The 18,078-nt window shown below is 41.4% G+C and overlaps 1 protein-coding gene across 1 annotated transcript; it reads right to left on the bottom strand.

The window, feature by feature from the left end:
- Positions 1 to 3,757: 3,757 nt before the first annotated feature.
- LOC128688274 (uncharacterized) lies at positions 3,758 to 14,129 on the bottom strand. Its single transcript, XM_053776008.2, has 3 exons — positions 13,988 to 14,129; positions 5,973 to 6,149; positions 3,758 to 5,792 (listed from the first exon to the last, which is right to left on the bottom strand). The coding sequence occupies exons 1-3, from the start codon at positions 14,103 to 14,105 to the stop codon at positions 4,198 to 4,200; spliced, it is 1,890 nt and encodes a 629-aa protein (XP_053631983.2). The 5' UTR covers positions 14,106 to 14,129; the 3' UTR covers positions 3,758 to 4,197.
- Between the last annotated feature and the right edge of the window lie 3,949 nt (positions 14,130 to 18,078).

Here is an 18,078-nt window from a genome sequence, read left to right as displayed (position 1 = left end):
CGGTTCACATGCGGAGGGCCCAGGCTCGATTCCCGGCGGGTGGAAACATTTCGACACGTTTCCTTACACCTGTTGTCCTGTTAACCTAGCAGCAAATAGGTACCTAAGTTTTAGTCGACTGGTGCGGGTCGCATCCTGGGGGACAAGATTAAGGACCCCAATGGAAATAAGTTACAGTCCTCGATGACGCACTGACTTTCTTGTCTTATCCTGGGTGGCTAACCCTCCGGGGTTAAAAGTCCGAACGAAATCTTATCTTATCAGTAGGGTTCTTATTCCTTAACACTTGCCTGATGAAGATAGAACCAGGAACCCTCCTCCACCTCCCGTATCATCGGCTGCCCACGGCTGTATACGCAGTATATTTTTATGTTCTTATTTTGACTTTACTAATTACAATTCTTTCGCGGCCAAATGAATTGTACATAGATGCACGAGAGATCAATCAATGTGACACAATAAGAATAGGGCTGTATCCTGTGAATGGAATGAAGCCTTAGTATTTCGTAGACACCTCAAACATTATTTCCTAACTCAACCAAAACAGTGAAAAAGTAAAGTACAAGATATGCAAATATACACAAGCATCAAGCAAGAGGTATGGAACTACCCGAGATGTTGCAGACTAGTTCTGATCCATAGAAGGAGCACAACATCCAGTCACCTCCATAAACTGAAGATAGACACCCTTGGTATGGTAGGCCTGAGTCCTAACCGGAGGCTCAGGTCCACCATGCCAGACGGTGTAATGTAGTTGAACAAGCAAACCTGAGCGAACCATTTTACGATGTGATGAACCAAGTTGGAGTCTCGGTGGTGACGAATTGGCAAAGAAGGAACAGTTCACAGAATAACATAGTACCACACAAATATATGCAGCACCACTAGTGTTATGCTGGCAGTTGTGTTAGTGTAGCAACACTAGCATTATGTCTGGCAGTTGTGTTATTGTAGCAACACTAGTGTTACGTCTGGCAGTGGTGATGGAAATGTTGCACTAACTTTACTGCAGTCTCGTTGTAATCCCACGTGACCCTTGGAGGACAGAATATCCTCTTTGATCCCCTTCAAAAGACGAAGAATTTATGGAAGTGGTGGTTTATTTGTCCAAACAAATGTGACAATTCTTTTGAGGTGGATTTTTGCTATATGGTGAACACGCTCTGTCGACTGGTGTGGGTCGCATCCTGGGGGACAAGATTAAAGACCCGAATGGAAATAAGTTAGACAGTCCTCGATGACGCACTGACTTTCTTGGGTTATCCTGAGTGGCTAATCCTCCGGGGTTAAAAATCCGAAGAAAATCTTATCTTAACTTTTGGTCATTTGATCGAGACCTTCCACTGGCTTCCCGGTAGATGACTTTGAAAATTAAATACCACATTATTAAATGTAATAGGTTTTCTGTTCATTAAAATACAACTGAATTTACATACTGCAATCTTAAGTGTTAGAAGTTAGAGAATCGTGTATAATACACATTCTTAGAATCTTAGTTTTAAGGAGCATCAGGATCCTGTATAACACAAAACAGTAGAATCTTGAGCATTTAAAGTAACTGGATTCTGTTATACACGGAACACTAAAATTCCAGCATTTATGTAAACTCGTATCTTGTTTCAGCGACTTTTATCTGTCGGTATTTTTTCCATTTCCAGTAGTTGTCCGTACTGTTTAATCTGCTTATTATCATTTTTTTTCATTCAAACTAGTCTGTATAACTTCTAATAAATTAATTCCTTATATTCATTACGACAAAATTAACACAGGCAAAAAGTGGATACAATATGCTAATTTCTTGTAATAATTATGCTAATTAGATGTAAAATTTTAGGTGCTTCTACAGAGCTGATAATGTAAAATAAATGTATGCAATAATTAAATCTATTGGTTTACCTGAATATTTTTTGATGGGCTTATTATTATCTGACTTCCAGGTAATGAGTGATGTTTATAGATGAAGTTGTTGAAGATGGTATAAAATATGAAGTTGTCGAGTGTGACACATGTACCACAGTTGGTATCTTTATTGTTGTAACGTTTCACCTACACTGAAGGCTTCTTCGGTCAAATACTGAGTCAGCAGGAGTAGCAGCGAAGTAAAGATGATATAATCAGTCAATCAGCATTGGAGAAAATAGTATTGGAGGTGGTCAGTCCCTCAGCCTGGAGGAGAGCTCAGCTCAAAGGAACTGAACTAGAATCTGTACGACAGTAGCGTCCTCTGAAGACACAGTGAACCTCCAAGCTGATATAAGCCAAGTCTTCCAGTGGGCCACTGAAAACAATATTATGTTCAGTGAGGGCAAGTTTCAGCTAATATGTCATGGAAGAACGGAGGCAATCAAAGTAAGAGCAAAGTACAAGACAAACTGAAACCACTCACTAGAACCTAAGTCAAATGTGAGAGACCCGGAAGTGATAATGTCAGACGATCTCACGTTCAAGGAACATAACAGTGTTATTAACGTAACCGCAAAAAAAATGACTGATTGGATAACTAGAACTTTCAAAATAAAGGATGTCAAGGGCAGACGGTGCAGGATACCTTTAATGGAAAGCAGGGAAGAAAAACTTCCTGTAATTTTGTGTATAAATAGTATACAACACCGACAAGATGAAAATTAGACACTTATGCAACATCTGGGTATCTTTAACATAGACGTTTCTCCATCCAGTGGCTTTATCAACACAAATTCTAGGACATAACTGGAAGACAGTATCCTTGGCTGAATTCTGTACCAATCCGAAAACCTCGATTGAAATTTTAGCAACATTGCTCGGTATTGAATTTACTGCGTGTAATCAAGGTCAGGTTACCCTAAAGCAGTGATAGTGATAATTTTTTTGTATGAAAGGGAGTAAATGGAGAAATACAGCAAGCCGAGGGTGTTAATGATGGAGAGAAAGTTGAGAATCCCTGACCTAAAAGATGATAGTGATGGACCCGCTGGTCATCAGAAATCTGGTGTCTCTGAAGCTAAATACCGACAAGTTAATCCCAAATAAGAAAGAACAAGAAATCGAACACCATTGCTTATTATCATGAGTTTTATTATTATTACGATCAAGGTGAAGCGCTAAACCCGTAGGATCATACAGCGCCTGTGGGGGGGGGATGGAAGGTATTCGAGCTTAATTCAGGGAACTGAACACAGATCTAGTTCCCTAGATCAAGAGCTCCTCACCAGAATCAAGGAACCTTCCTTGAAGGGTGTATACTACGAACGGAGAAGCATTTTATGATATATATAAAAGTACAGCGCTAATAACAAACTTCAATCACATAGGTGTGCTGTAGTTATACGAGCTTATGATTCATCATAACGACATGGAATTTTTCACAGTAGAGTCGAACAGTGAGACTGACCTGTCTCCAAGCAACTTTGACAAAACTGTGTTCATACCAGAAGCATACAATAGTTTTGGTCATGATGAGGCTAACCTTTCGTTAATGAAGAGAAGTCGTGATACTGTGACTGACAAAATCAGCTATTTCCTGTTTCATTCTCTTCATCTTGTTTAATTTTTGTCGTGAAGATTACGCCAATGGAATCAGTCCTAAGATTCTTGGAAGTGTGTCATCAATGGGTGGACGGAAGTAAAGGAGGATGAGGCTTCTGGAAGAATGGATTTTGTTGTAGCAATGAAGGGGTTTATTAGCTGAGATAATTTCACATTTGGAAGGGTTATGACCGAACCTCTTTCACTAACTTCGCCAGTTTGATATCCTCTACTACTCATGTTTCACCTACTAGAGCGCCGTAATTAAATAATATATGAGTAGTGAATTGACTTATATATACAACAGAGCAGAGAAACTTGTGTTGTTAAATATATGAAAGAAAAATATTCTTACATTCTTTAATTTTTTTTTTATTATTCCAATCTCCTCGTCAATACATAATTTATTTTTTCAATAAATAAGAAGATATGTTATTATGATAAAGAAAAGAGAAAAAACATTATTGCATTTAAAAAGCTGTATTTTTACTTTCTCAGAAACAGATTCTTTGGTTGGATTTTTTTATGGTAAAAGATTTTCCTTCAATTGGAAACTGAATAATTAGAATCAGTAAGACCACAGTAATTTTACTCCAGTTTAAACTTAAAATTAAATTTACATAAAAAAAACGGAGCCATGATCTGCAACAATCAGCTGTGTGCATCATTGACAAGGATAACGGCAAACTGACTCTATGTCAAGATAAATGGGATATTGCCATCAGCAGGGAAGCGGTCGAGACATGAGTGATGGTGAGGACTTCTGCAAGGCAGCCACCACCCAGGACGAACATTTTTGTCAAAACCATTGACATGAGTAGAGTGCTGGAGGTGTTTGAGAACCTCCAAGCCCATGAGGTTTCTGGTGAAAAGTCCAGGATTGGCACACACTTTGACCCAGCGACCTGAGTACCATATAGTGGTGGGAATGTCAATATACTCGGCTGGGAGAAACTTCCGGCTCAGTTTTTTCCTACAGAAAATATCCAGATTGAAGGAAGGGCACATTATCTTCAAGAAAATATTTTTGTATTTGGTTATTGGAATACAGTTTTTAGCTTTTACTATAGGGGTAAGTTTCTGGTACCAAATTTTAAAGTCTTTGCACTCGATGAAAATATCATGGTCCGTGTCCCAAGGCAGATATGAACCGAATTTAATAGCACCCAAAACAGATCCCGACTGTAGTTCGTACTGCAGGTCGTACTTATCAGCAATGTCGGCTACCATATTTAGTTGTTCTTCAGCAATATTAATGCAACAAGGAGGGAGTAGAAAGGATCTGGTAATATTGAGAACGTTATCGCAATTAATGTTGATATTTTCGCATGTAAAGTTAAACAGAACTCCTCTGTAAGAAATTTTCTGGAGGACAAAGCGACGTGCCACGGGCAGCCAGCTTTCACGAGTCATGTTGACATGGTTATTGAGAAAGAACATGACGTCAGGACACACCATGACTAAGTGGCCTGCTTCACCTACCTTGATAAACCAGTCACGATACATAGCAGGGCCGCTAAGGTCACTGCTGAAGGTCACCTTCTTCATCAACTTGGTACTAGCCACAAATGGAGTTAACACGTCATCGCAGTACATACACTCAAATTTAGAATAATAATATCCCATTGTGTAGGTGGACTGGTAAATGGCCATGCGTTGCTGCAAACAGCCATGGGTCCAGTGGCCCTGGATATCTCTTGCAGCACCTCCGGCCACCTCCACGTGATCCAGTTCATCCAGTACCCTTACCAGTCGCTCCAGGGACGACTGGTTGCTGAAGTGTACCAACGACGATCCGATGAATACATAAGGTGTTTTAACCTCCTTTATTAAATTATTAAGAATATTTGCATCTGTATTTTTATTCGTAGAATGTACAACTCTAACGTTCTGCAATTTTATTTCTGCTGCTAATCCTTGCTGCACCAAAGCAATAATAGGAATGTCATAGTATTTTCTGATCTGTGCAATTACAAAGTTGATGACTTCCTTAGGCCAGAACAGACCCGGGAGCACCGCAGTGATAACTTTGCTTAACGGTGGTACATAGGTGCAGTTATCAGGCTCCATACCGTGCTGGTGAAATGGATGATCGTATGATTTCCCAAAGTACACCTCAGGACACACATGCCTAGTGTTACTGCGAGCGGCTGGAGCAGGTTTCATGTCCGGAAGTCTGGCAGAATGATCCCAGTTGTTCTTGGCTGAGGTTACCCTTCTGGGGTCTAGTTCCTCTACAAGAGCTGCCAGTGTAAGAGCCCACTTGGCGTCCACTACAGCCTGAGTACCTGCCATGCAGATATATATAACAATTAAGATAAACGAGTATGTTCTTATACGTTAAACAAGTAAATAAATGCACATGTTATTAAAATAATTAAAACTCCTTGTAAATGTGTTCTCTTGAACTTTTACATCAAGTATTACTTGAAAGGAAAAATAATGAAATCCAGTGTCATTCACTATACCTGCCAGGCGAGCTATCTGGCGTTGTACAGTGCCAATGGTGTCAGCAAGTCTTCTCTTGAGAGCTACTGGTAATGATCTGTGCTGAGGTGGTGTGAGAGGAGTGGAACATGGCGGACACTGGGCAGGGCAGCTCAGAGATTTTTCACCCAACTTTCTTTCTTGTGTCATGTCGTAGCCTTTCCAAGCAACCGCAAGTGCGTTTGGATGTGAAAAAAATATGAACAAAATTATTATATTAATGAACGTTTCTCGTTTCCGTGAATATTTAATACAGAAGATATTATCGTTGAAAATTATGCCGAAGTATATTACTATAAGCAACAGGTTTTGCCCCTTTTTAATAAGCGGATATTCTTAAGTATAATGTGACAGATTCTGCCTGCACTACATGATCCCCTCTGTCACACTACATGATTCCCTCTGTCACACTACATGATCCCCTCTGTCACACTACATGATCCCCTCTGTCACACTACATGATCCCCTCTGTCACACTACATGATCCCCTCTGTCACACTACATGATTCCTTCTGTCACATTACATGATCCCCTCTGTCACACTACATGATCCCCTCTGTCACACTACATGATCCCCTCTGTCACACTACATGATCCCCTCTGTCACACTACATGATCCCCTCTGTCACACTACATGATCCCCTCTGTCACACTACATGATTCCCTCTGTCACACTACATGATCCCCTCTGTCACACTACATGATCCCCTCTGTCACACTACATGATCCCCTCTGTCACACTACATGATCCCCTCTGTCACACTACATGATTCCTTCTGTCACATTACATGATCCCCTCTGTCACACTACATGATCCCCTCTGTCACACTACATGATCCCCTCTGTCACACTACATGATCCCCTCTGTCACACTACATGATCCCCTCTGTCACACTACATGATCCCCTCTGTCACACTACATGATTCCTTCTGTCACATTACATGATCCCCTCTGTCACACTACATGATCCCCTCTGTCACACTACATGATTCCTTCTGTCACATTACATGATCCCCTCTGTCACACTACATGATCCCCTCTGTCACACTACATGATTCCCTCTGTCACACTACATGATTCCTTCTGTCACATTACATGATTCCCTCTGTCACACTACATGACCGCCTCTGGCATACTACATGACCGCCTCTGTCACACCACATGACCGCCTCTGTCATATTACATGACTGCCTCTGTTACACTACATGACCGCCTCTGTTACACCACATGACCGCCTCTGTCACACCACATGACCGCCTCTGTCACACCACATGACCGCCTCTGTCACACTACATGATTCCTTCTGTCACACTACATGATCCCCTATGTCACACTACACGATCCCCTCTGTCACACTACATGATTCCCTCTGTCACACTACATGACCCCCTCTGTCACACTACATGACCGCTTCTGTCACACTACATGACCGCCTCTGTCATACTACATGACCGCTTCTGTCATACTACATGACCACCTCTGTCACACCACATGACCGCCTCTGTCATACTACATGACCGCCTCTGTCACACCACATGACCGCCTCTGTCACAGTACATGACCGCCTCTGTCACATCACATGACCGCCTCTGTCATACTACATGACCGCCTCTGTCACACTACATGACCGCCTCTGTCACACCACATGACCGCCTCTGTCATACTACATGACCGCCTCTGTCACACCACATGACCGCCTCTGTCACACTACATGACCGCCTCTGTCACACTACATGACCGCCTCTGTCACACCACATGACCGCCTCTGTCATAATACATGACCGCCTCTGTCACACTACATGACCGCCTCTGTCACACTACATGACCGCCTCTGTCACACCACATGACCGCCTCTGTCATACTACATGACCGCCTCTGTCACACCACATGACCGCCTCTGTCACACTACATGACCGCCTCTGTCACACCACATGACCGCCTCTGTCATACTACATGACCGCCTCTGTCACACTACATGACCGCCTCTGTCACACCACATGACCGCCTCTGTCATACTACATGACCGCCTCTGTCACACCACATGACCGCCTCTGTCACACTACATGACCGCCTCTGTCACACTACATGACCGCCTCTGTCACACCACATGACCGCCTCTGTCATAATACATGACCGCCTCTGTCACACTACATGACCGCCTCTGCCACACCACGTGACCGTCTCTGTCATACTACATGACCGCCTCTGTTACACTACATGACCGCCTCTGTTACACCACATGACCGCCTCTGTCACACCACATAACCGCCTCTGTCACACCACATGACCGCGTCTGTCACACTACATGATCCCCTCTGTCCCACTACATGACCGCCTCTGTCACACCACATGACCGCCTCTGTCACACTACATGATCCCCTCTGTCCCACTACATGACCGCCTCTGTCACACCACATGACCGCCTCTGTCACACTACATGATCCCCTCTGTCCCACTACATGACCGTCTCTGTCACACCACATGACCGCCTCTGTCACACTACATGACCGCCTCTGTCACATCACATGACCGCCTCTGTCACACTACATGACCGCCTCTGTCACACTACATGACCGCCGCTGTCACACCACATGACCGCCTCTGTCATACATGACCGCCTCTGTTACACTACATGACAGCCTCTGTTACACCACATGACCGCCTCTGTCACACCACATAACCGCCTCTGTCACACTACATGATCTCCTCTGTCCCACTACATGACCGCCTCTGTCACACCACATGACCGCCTCTGTCACACCACATGACCACCTCTGTCACACTACATGATCCCCTCTGTCCCACTACATGACCGCCTCTGTCACACCACATGACCGCCTCTGTCACACCACATGACCGCCTCTGTCACACTACATGATCCCCTCTGTCCCACTACATGACCGCCTCTGTCACACCACATGACCGCCTCCGTCACACCACATGACCACCTCTGTCACACTACATGATCCCCTCTGTCCCACTACATGACCGCCTCTGTCACGCACCTTGATCACAAGCGGGACCTCTAACATCCTCTCAAAGAAAGAATATTACCATTTAAATATTGTGATATATTACCACTATAACGTGAAATTGGTTGAGGACTGTATGTTGAATAAAAGAGTCAAAGGATTAACTGAATGCACATCTGTAAGGGAAAGGGAAGAAATATAGTAACCCCACACAGTTACTTGAGCAACAAGTACAATATGTCATCAAAAACACTAATAATACACAATACCGGTCATCCATATAGACACCTGGTTGGCATGTTTAATTTTAGGGGCGAGAAATTTTAATCTTATTTTGGGAGCTGCTTGTAACTGACCGAAACACAAAAGACTAACTCCCAGTGATATAAAGACTGCATCTCTGTGCACTATAGTTCACAGTTTTCCTGTATATAGATCTTCCTTCAGGACAGAGACCAGAAGGATGACATTCAGTATTCATCATTATATATTATTATTTGACTCTAATAAGACTTCACACATGTTACGTTTTTATATTAGTTGTTGTTATACTCGTCAGGAGACAGAACAAGTGTCTCCTGACACTTTGTTAAATGGATCATATAGATGATCCATTTAACTAAATTAGATAATGTATTGATAAGGATAGGTTATATAACATTTGCCAGGAAACAGGATAATTATTTCCTTATGCGGGTAGGTATAATGTTTGTCAGGAAACAGGACAAATTTGTCCTGACGCGGATGTTAGTCTTGTGATAACCCCCAGCTGGAGCATTTGATCATCTGACAGAGGACTTCCGCTGGCTTACCGGTCCATCTCTATAAAAATAATGGTTATGACTTTAAGCATTAAGCTGTGTTAAGACTAATCCCCTTTAATACATTAGGTTAGGTTAGGTAAGATTCGTCAGGAAACAGGACAAATGTTTCCTGACGCGGGTCTTAGATGATGACTCGACGTTGGAGCTTTTGGTCATCTGACCGAGGCCTTCCACTAGCTTACCGCTCCACCCCTTTAAAAATATAAGAATGTAAATGATATAAGAATACAAATGATCTCTAAATATCTTATATAGAAGATGTTTATATAATTTTTATAAGACTACCTGATGATTAGTGCCTTAATCAAGCGAGAAACTCTTGTTTTCTATTTATGGTACATATATAAGTTATATACTCTTCTCTGAGTATTTAAACTGTCCTAATTCCATATATTACATACAAATTACTTCAGTTTGGCCTTATACTAAACCTTCATTTTATATCTTTAAACCAAAATATATATTACATTATAAACAGTAAATTCAACATGGAAATAGCTTCTCCAAGTTATATTTAAACTGAGCCGGAAGCTTGATTACATTACACTTGTCACTGAAGATAATACTAGCAAATATAGAACAAGATTAACAATTCCATTGATATGTTATTTCCTAGTAATCATTAGTAATTACTACGTATGAAATTAATTGAGGTAATAACTGTGAAGGATTCAAGGCAACTAATTATCAGACTACAAGTGGGAATGTTGTTTTTCTCTGGGATTATTAGGTATACCCGAAGAAATGTGTGGATGTAGAGTTGACGACTCTACATCTACACATCTGTAAAATAATGTGTAATTTTTTTATTCACGCTAAATTACGTTAAATAAATTTCAATTAACTTCTTCTGAACGACTTTAGTATTTAATGGCTGATGCATCTTAGGACCAGGATATTAATTATTAAGTTACGTTTGCCAAGTTTGTCGTTGTAAAACAGTACAAAAAAACATGGAATCGTTGTAATCCATGCCATGACTGGAGAATGACTCGTCTGACCGACTTGAAATTTCCCCACTGGTTTGGTTTTCAGAAGACGAGGTTCCCGCTGCCACTGGCTGGTACATCGTCCCACTTTGCAAATTTCGTTGAATAAATAAAGATACAATATTTAATTTTATTCAATCATTAACAAGTTCCTCTTCTGTCTGGTTTCAGATTATTAATAACGACATTTTTTATAATAAATATGATAACCCACAAGTGGGGAAAAATTGAAATTTTACTGAAATTATTATAAAAGAAACTTGGAGTTGTTGGAATCAAATTAATTACTGAAGAATTTTTTTTTCCTTTTTTTTTTTTTAGTCTGCTTGATGGGTCTCTTTCATTCTTTCATTTTGAGTTATGCAAATTTCAGTATGTAAATTCTGACCAGCTTCAAACCAAAAAATAATAAAAAGTATTTTTTTTTTAATAATAATTTTAATCTCTGAGGATGCCAATTTGCCATTTTTTTTTTTTTGTCAACTTGATCAAATTGGATCTTTCAAAAAATCTAAATATCTTTTTTTTCTTACAGAAATATACAGAATTTGAAACAGAATGTAAATAAAAAGTAAAGGAGAAAAAAATAAAAAAATTGCGGATTTATGACATTTTAAATTTAAAGTGACGAGACTTTCCTATTTTTAAAACATTTTCATTTACGTTTGCTTTATCAAAAATTTTATTAGTCGAAAACGCCTTATTTAACAGGCCTAAAAATTTTGACACTTGTTTACTGTATATCAGGAAAGAGTCATGGGACTATTTGCATGGTTGAGTGAGCTGTGTACGATGCATGTCAAAGGCCATTCCCATTTTTTTTATTTCCGTGTGATGATGACTGGAGAGACGTTCCTCTGGTCGACCATTTTGCCAATTTTAACATCTAAATTGCAAAGTATTATTTTCCCTTATTGCATTTTTTCCCTTGATTTTGGTGAGGGGCTCTTGATCCAAGGAACTTGACTTATCCTTCATATGCTTGAATCGAATTTGAATGCCTCCCATTCTATAGGTGCTATATGACTACGGGATTACACTTTCCTCTGATTAAAAAAAAATATAAGCATCAATATTCAGTGGCTGATGCAGCGCATAAAATGGATGGATCATTTCCCGGGTTAAGGCTGTATATGCCTGACTTTTTGGGTTATCCCAGGTTCTCTACACATATGCTGCTATGTATGATAATCTATGTAACTGTATTTGTGTATACCTGAATAAACTTACTTATTTATGCACAAATTTAGTTGCATTCTGTGCAATAACTGGAAAATGCATCTTCTGGCCTTTAAACTTTTGGTACCGATGTGTTTCCTCCACAGTAAACAATATTTTGATGTTAGATTGTGTATGTTCTCATTTGCCAGTTTTATCAAAGCAATTGGTTTCTCTGAAACAGTTTATGAATACTTTTTCTGATCAGAAATAAGTCACAGTGTTTGACTTCATTTGGTTACCCTCGGTTAAATCACCTTAATGCTCATTTATGTGCCAATGACATTAAAGTTCCCTCAAGACCATTCTAAAGGATATGTATGTTATGTTCACTGGGCTTAAATAAAACTTAATTCCTTACTTTCTTAAATGCTGATCAGTCTGACTTAGAAGAAAGTTTCGATTGATTTTAGCACGTTACAATTCGTTTTTTTTTTTTGAAAGACACCGGAAAACTTGAATTACTGCTCTTTACATGATAATTTCTGATTGCTGCATCTGACTATCTTTAGCTTTCGATGCTCAAACGTCATATGAAGCTCCTGAGATGTTTCATGATTAATGTGCTCGTGTATTTCAAAATTTTGGTCATTTTGAAAGGTCTGAATTAAATTTGGACTTTGCTTGTCCTAATTTACAGTTGATATAGAAGAAACCTGAATGATAGTTTCCATGTGACTTATGAATGTCTTTCCTGATTCCTTTCAAATCTTCAGCATTAATATTTAACTGAACTGTCAACTTTTGTCGCACTCTGCACTATTCCAGTCGCGTGTATTGGAGCTCAAGAGACTGGGATTGCGGAATACGGGGATACCCTCGACCGAAATACTTTTATTTTGCATTGTGATGAACACACTTCTGGCAAGATCATGGTGGGAAGCAGCCAGTGTAGTAAAAGAAAAAAAAATAATCTTTATAATTTTACTTAGGAAGTATTTTTGATAATGACCAGAGTTACTATTCATTATTATTGATTTCGAGTATGAACAATATACTTAAAAGTTAATGTATTTAATAAATATTATATGATTTATCATGTTGACTGTAAGAAGTAGGAGAAATGTCAAGTATTTAGATGTAGCAACCATAAATTTCCAATTTCCATCTGCTAGCAGGTAGAGTAGATCTGCTACTATCAATATTACATTTAAATAACTCTTCTGGTCTAGAGAAAACACTTTAGGAGAGTGAAAAAATCTTGCAATGATGATCCTTCGAAAAGTAAAAGGTTCTGTTACAGTAACTTAGAAATTATTATATAATTTACAGTTTGGTTTTTCAAGGGAGGTAACAGTCCCCAGTAATTATTTCCCCTTGTCATGTCATTTGGCATGACATGAATATATCTTTTATAGTTAAATGTTATTGTGAGTTTCTTATAGCTGGAATTTCCAGAGGCAATGCCAAAAAAATGAAACTGAAAATGCTGACACCAGGAACCTGTATTTTGGGCTCAGCTGCTGAACAATAGCCCATCATTACCCTGAAACAATCATCCCAATGAATTATCAGCTATAGAATATAATCTAGCATTTAAGAACACTGTATCTCATTTTTTTTACATTTTCATATTAGCAATTATCTAAACGTACACATTAGTGTAGTTAGGTTAGTTTAGTTAAGGGATGTCAGGAAACAGGACAAGTGGTTCCTGACATCTGACCAAGCCGTTCCGCTGGCTTACCGGTCCAACCTTCTAAAAATTTTGGTTATAATTATAACCATTGGGAATCATTTGATTCTATTAGAATATAGGATAGTGTAGTTGTTTGGAAGCTAAGATGTATATTTCTTACTAGAATATCTCCGTAAACAACAGTGGCTAACCTCCTTGAACGATCAACAAAAATAAGAAAATATTTTGATTATATATTTCGATATAATGACAAATTATTGCAAAAAAGGCAAAAATAAAAGACAGAGAAGGAAGAGTAACATTCATCACATAGAAATGTTTCTTACAGTGATTATAAGATAATGTGATCTCACCAGTTGGGTATACGATGAAGAGAGAGAGAAGCATCAGTGCCACCAGTGCCACCAGTGCCAGCGTCAGCAGGCATTGCCACGATTTCCACCAACACAGACCACACTTCCGCCTTCCCATACCTGCCGGAAGAAGGATGTAGGTGTAGAGTCAAATATAAGATAAGGTCAAACACTTTACTCAATAAGCATTAAATCATACCCTCTCAAATTTTCTAGAAAAGAGGTGGTTGGTATAGGAGTCTAAACTACCACTAATTCACTACTTCTTCCACTATTAGCCTTACCTCTACCACTACTACTTCCACTACCAGTCTTACCTCTACCACTACTACTTCCACTACCAGTCTTACCTCTACCACTACTACTTCCACTACCAGTCTTACCTCTACCACTACTACTTCCACTACCTACACCAGACCACCTAGTCTTATCCCACCACCGCTACTCCACCTACCAGTCTTACCTCCACCACACTACTCCACTACCAGTCACCCCACCACCTACTACTCCACTACCAGTCTTACCCCTCACCACCTACTACTCCACCACCAGTCTTACTCACCACCTACTACTCCACTCACCAGTCCACTTCCCACCTCTACCACTACCTACACTTACACTACCAGTCTTACCCCTCTCCACCACCGTCCTCCCCACTTCCACTACCTAGTCCTCCCACTCTACCACCACACTCCATCCACCAGTCCTTACTTTCCACCACTACACTATCACTCCACACCAGTCCATTCCACCACTACACTCCCCACCTACCAGTCCACTCCACCACCACCACTACTCCACCAGTCACCCCACCACCACTAGTCCATCCACCATTCCACCCTCACCACCACTACTCCACTCACCAGTCTTACCCCACCACCACTACTACCACCTCCCACCAGTCCTACCTCCCACCACCACTACTCCACTCACCAGTCTCACCCCTCTACCACCACTACTCCACTACCAGTCCTACTTCACCACCCTACTTCCACTACCAGTCACTCACCACTACTACTCCACCACCAGTCCTTACCTCTACCACTACTACTCCACACCAGTCCATCCCCACCACCTCACTACTCCACCACCAGTCTTCACCTCCACCACCACTACTCCACCTACCAGTCCTTACCTCCTCCACCACCACTACTTCCACCTACCAGTCTTACCCCTACCACCTCCACTACCAGTCCACTCCCACCACCACTACTTCCACCACCAGTCCACCTCACCACTACCACTCCACCTCCACCAGTCTACTTCACCACCATGTCTACTCCACCTGCCATCTACCACCAGTCTCACACCACTACTTCACTACCAGTCCATCTCCACCGCCACTACTCCACCTCACCAGTCTCCCACTCTACACTACCACTCACCACCAGTCTTACCCTCCACTACCAGTCTTACCTCTACCACTACTACTTACACTACCAGTCTTACCTCTACCACTGCTACTTCCACTACCAGTCTTACCTCTACCACTACTACTTCCACTACCAGTCTTACCTCTACCACTACTACTTCCACTACCAGTCTTACCTCTACCACTACTACTTCCACTACCAGTCTTACCTCTACCACTACTACTTCCACTACCAGTCTTACTTCTACCACTACTACTTACACTACCAGTCTTACCTCTACCACTGCTACTTCCACTACCAGTCTTACCTCTACCACTACTACTTCCACTACCAGTCTTACCTCTACCACTACTACTTCCACTACCAGTCTTACCTCTACCACTACTACTTCCACTACCAGTCTTACCTCTACCACTACTACTTACACTACCAGTCTTACCTCTACCACTACTACTTCCACTACCAGTCTTACCTCTACCACTACTACTTCCACTACCAGTCTTACCTCTACCACTACTACTTACACTACCAGTCTTACCTCTACCACTACTACTTACACTACCAGTCTTACTTCTACCACTACTACTTCCACTACCAGTCTTACCTCTACCACTACTACTTCCACTACCAGTCTTACCTCTACCACTACTACTTCCACTACCAGTCTTACTTCTACCACTACTACTTCCACTACCAGTCTTACTTCTACCACTACTACTTCCACTACCAGTCTTACTTCTACCACTACTACTTCCACTACCAGTCTTACTTCTACCACTACTACTTCCACTACCAGTCTTACTTCTACCACTACTACTTCCACTACCAGTCTTACTTCTACCACTACTACTTCCACTACCAGTCTTACTTCTACCACTACTACTTCCACTACCAGTCTTACTTCTACCACTACTACTTCCACTACCAGTCTTACTTCTACCACTACTACTTCCACTACCAGTCTTACTTCTACCACTACAACTTCCACTACCAGTCTTACTTCTACCACTACTACTTCCACTACCAGTCTTACTTCTACCACTACTACTTCCACTACCAGTCTTACTTCTACCACTACTACTTCCACTACCAGTCTTACTTCTACCACTACTACTTCCACTACCAGTCTTACTTCTACCACTGCTACTTCCACTACCAGTCTTACCTCTACCACTACTACTTCCACTACCAGTCTTACTTCTACCACTACTACTTCCACTACCAGTCTTACTTCTACCACTACTACTTCCACTACCAGTCTTACTTCTACCACTACTACTTCCACTACCAGTCTTACTTCTACCACTACTACTTCCACTACCAGTCTTACTTCTACCACTACTACTTCCACTACCAGTCTTACTTCTACCACTACTACTTCCACTACCAGTCTTACTTCTACCACTACTACTTCCACTACCAGTCTTAATTCTACCACTACTACTTCCACTACCAGTCTTACCTCTACCACTGCTACTTCCACTACCAGTCTTACCTCTACCACTACTACTTACACTACCAGTCTTACCTCTACCACTACTACTTCCACTACCAGTCTTACCTCTACCACTGCTACTTCCACTACCAGTCTTACCTCTACCACTACTACTTCCACTACCAGTCTTACCTCTACCACTACTACTTCCACTACCAGTCTTACCTCTACCACTGCTACTTCCACTACCAGTCTTACCTCTACCACTACTACTTACACTACCAGTCTTACCTCTACCACTACTACTTCCACTACCAGTCTTACCTCTACCACTGCTACTTCCACTACCAGTCTTACCTCTACCACTACTACTTCCACTACCAGTCTTACCTCTACCACTACTACTTCCTATCACCACTCAACGCCTGACTGTCCTCTGAAAGGGAAGAAGTACTGCACAAACTGCGGTAAAGACGGCCATGACTTCAAGGAATGTTCTACTACCACTACCTCTCCTACCTGCCTCAACTGCAAGGGTACTCGCCACACCCTTGCAGCAAAATGCCCTTTACGTAAAGATGTCCTGTCTAAGAAAATCATTGAAGAAACCAAGAAGAACAACCCTAAATCGCCAACATACGCCGCCATTGCAAAAATTCAATTAGATACCACTGAACTCCTTCAAGCTACACAACAATCATCTCCCAGTCAGTCCCTCTCTACTCTTCCTGATGCTGCTCCATCCAAGATGCTATACTGTATGATGTATGCACACTCACTAATGCTGCAAACCCTGGCTCATTCAACACAACAATCGATGAACTGTTTCGCCTTAACAACATGCCAAACTTCAACTTTCCAGACTCGCCATCATCACAAGACCTCCTCAAGCTAATTCCAGACATTGTTAACTTCACCTCAACCCCTGGTCCTACTCGTATCTCTGACCAAGACTCTACTCCAGAACCAACACCACCGTCCACTGCCACCTTTCACCACCCACCACCAGCCCAACAAACCACAACCGACCAACACTCCCTGCTTCCTCTCAACACAGTCACAGAAGACGAAATAGAACCGGAACATTATGACCAACCCTCGGACAACGACGAAGTAGTAGTCGAAGAAGTAACCGACGAAGAAACCACAGGTAACCGTTACCTAAGCCAAACCTTTAATGGGTCTCTAACCTTCTACACCACCCCAACCTCCCAACCGAAATGAGAGCAGCTGATATGCTCCACTTAATGAAAGAAGGAGCTGTTAAGTACACCTGCACCAAA

Source organism: Cherax quadricarinatus, chromosome 1, assembly GCF_038502225.1.
Source record: "Cherax quadricarinatus isolate ZL_2023a chromosome 1, ASM3850222v1, whole genome shotgun sequence".
Lineage (NCBI taxonomy): Eukaryota > Metazoa > Arthropoda > Malacostraca > Decapoda > Parastacidae > Cherax > Cherax quadricarinatus.
Note: the sequence above shows the minus strand (reverse complement) of the source record. Positions and strands in the feature narration are given on the sequence as shown.

Excerpts from the sequence above, each read along its gene's own strand:
- LOC128688274 (XM_053776008.2), bottom strand. The coding sequence starts at position 14,105 with ATGGGAAGGCGGAAGTGTGGTCTGTGTTGGTGGAAATCGTGGCAATGC. Across the intron at positions 6,150-13,987 it reads CTTCATCGTATACCCAACTG|GCTACGACATGACACAAGAA; the intron begins GTGAGATCACAT and ends TTGCTTGGAAAG. Across the intron at positions 5,793-5,972 it reads CCAGATAGCTCGCCTGGCAG|GTACTCAGGCTGTAGTGGAC; the intron begins GTATAGTGAATG and ends TCTGCATGGCAG.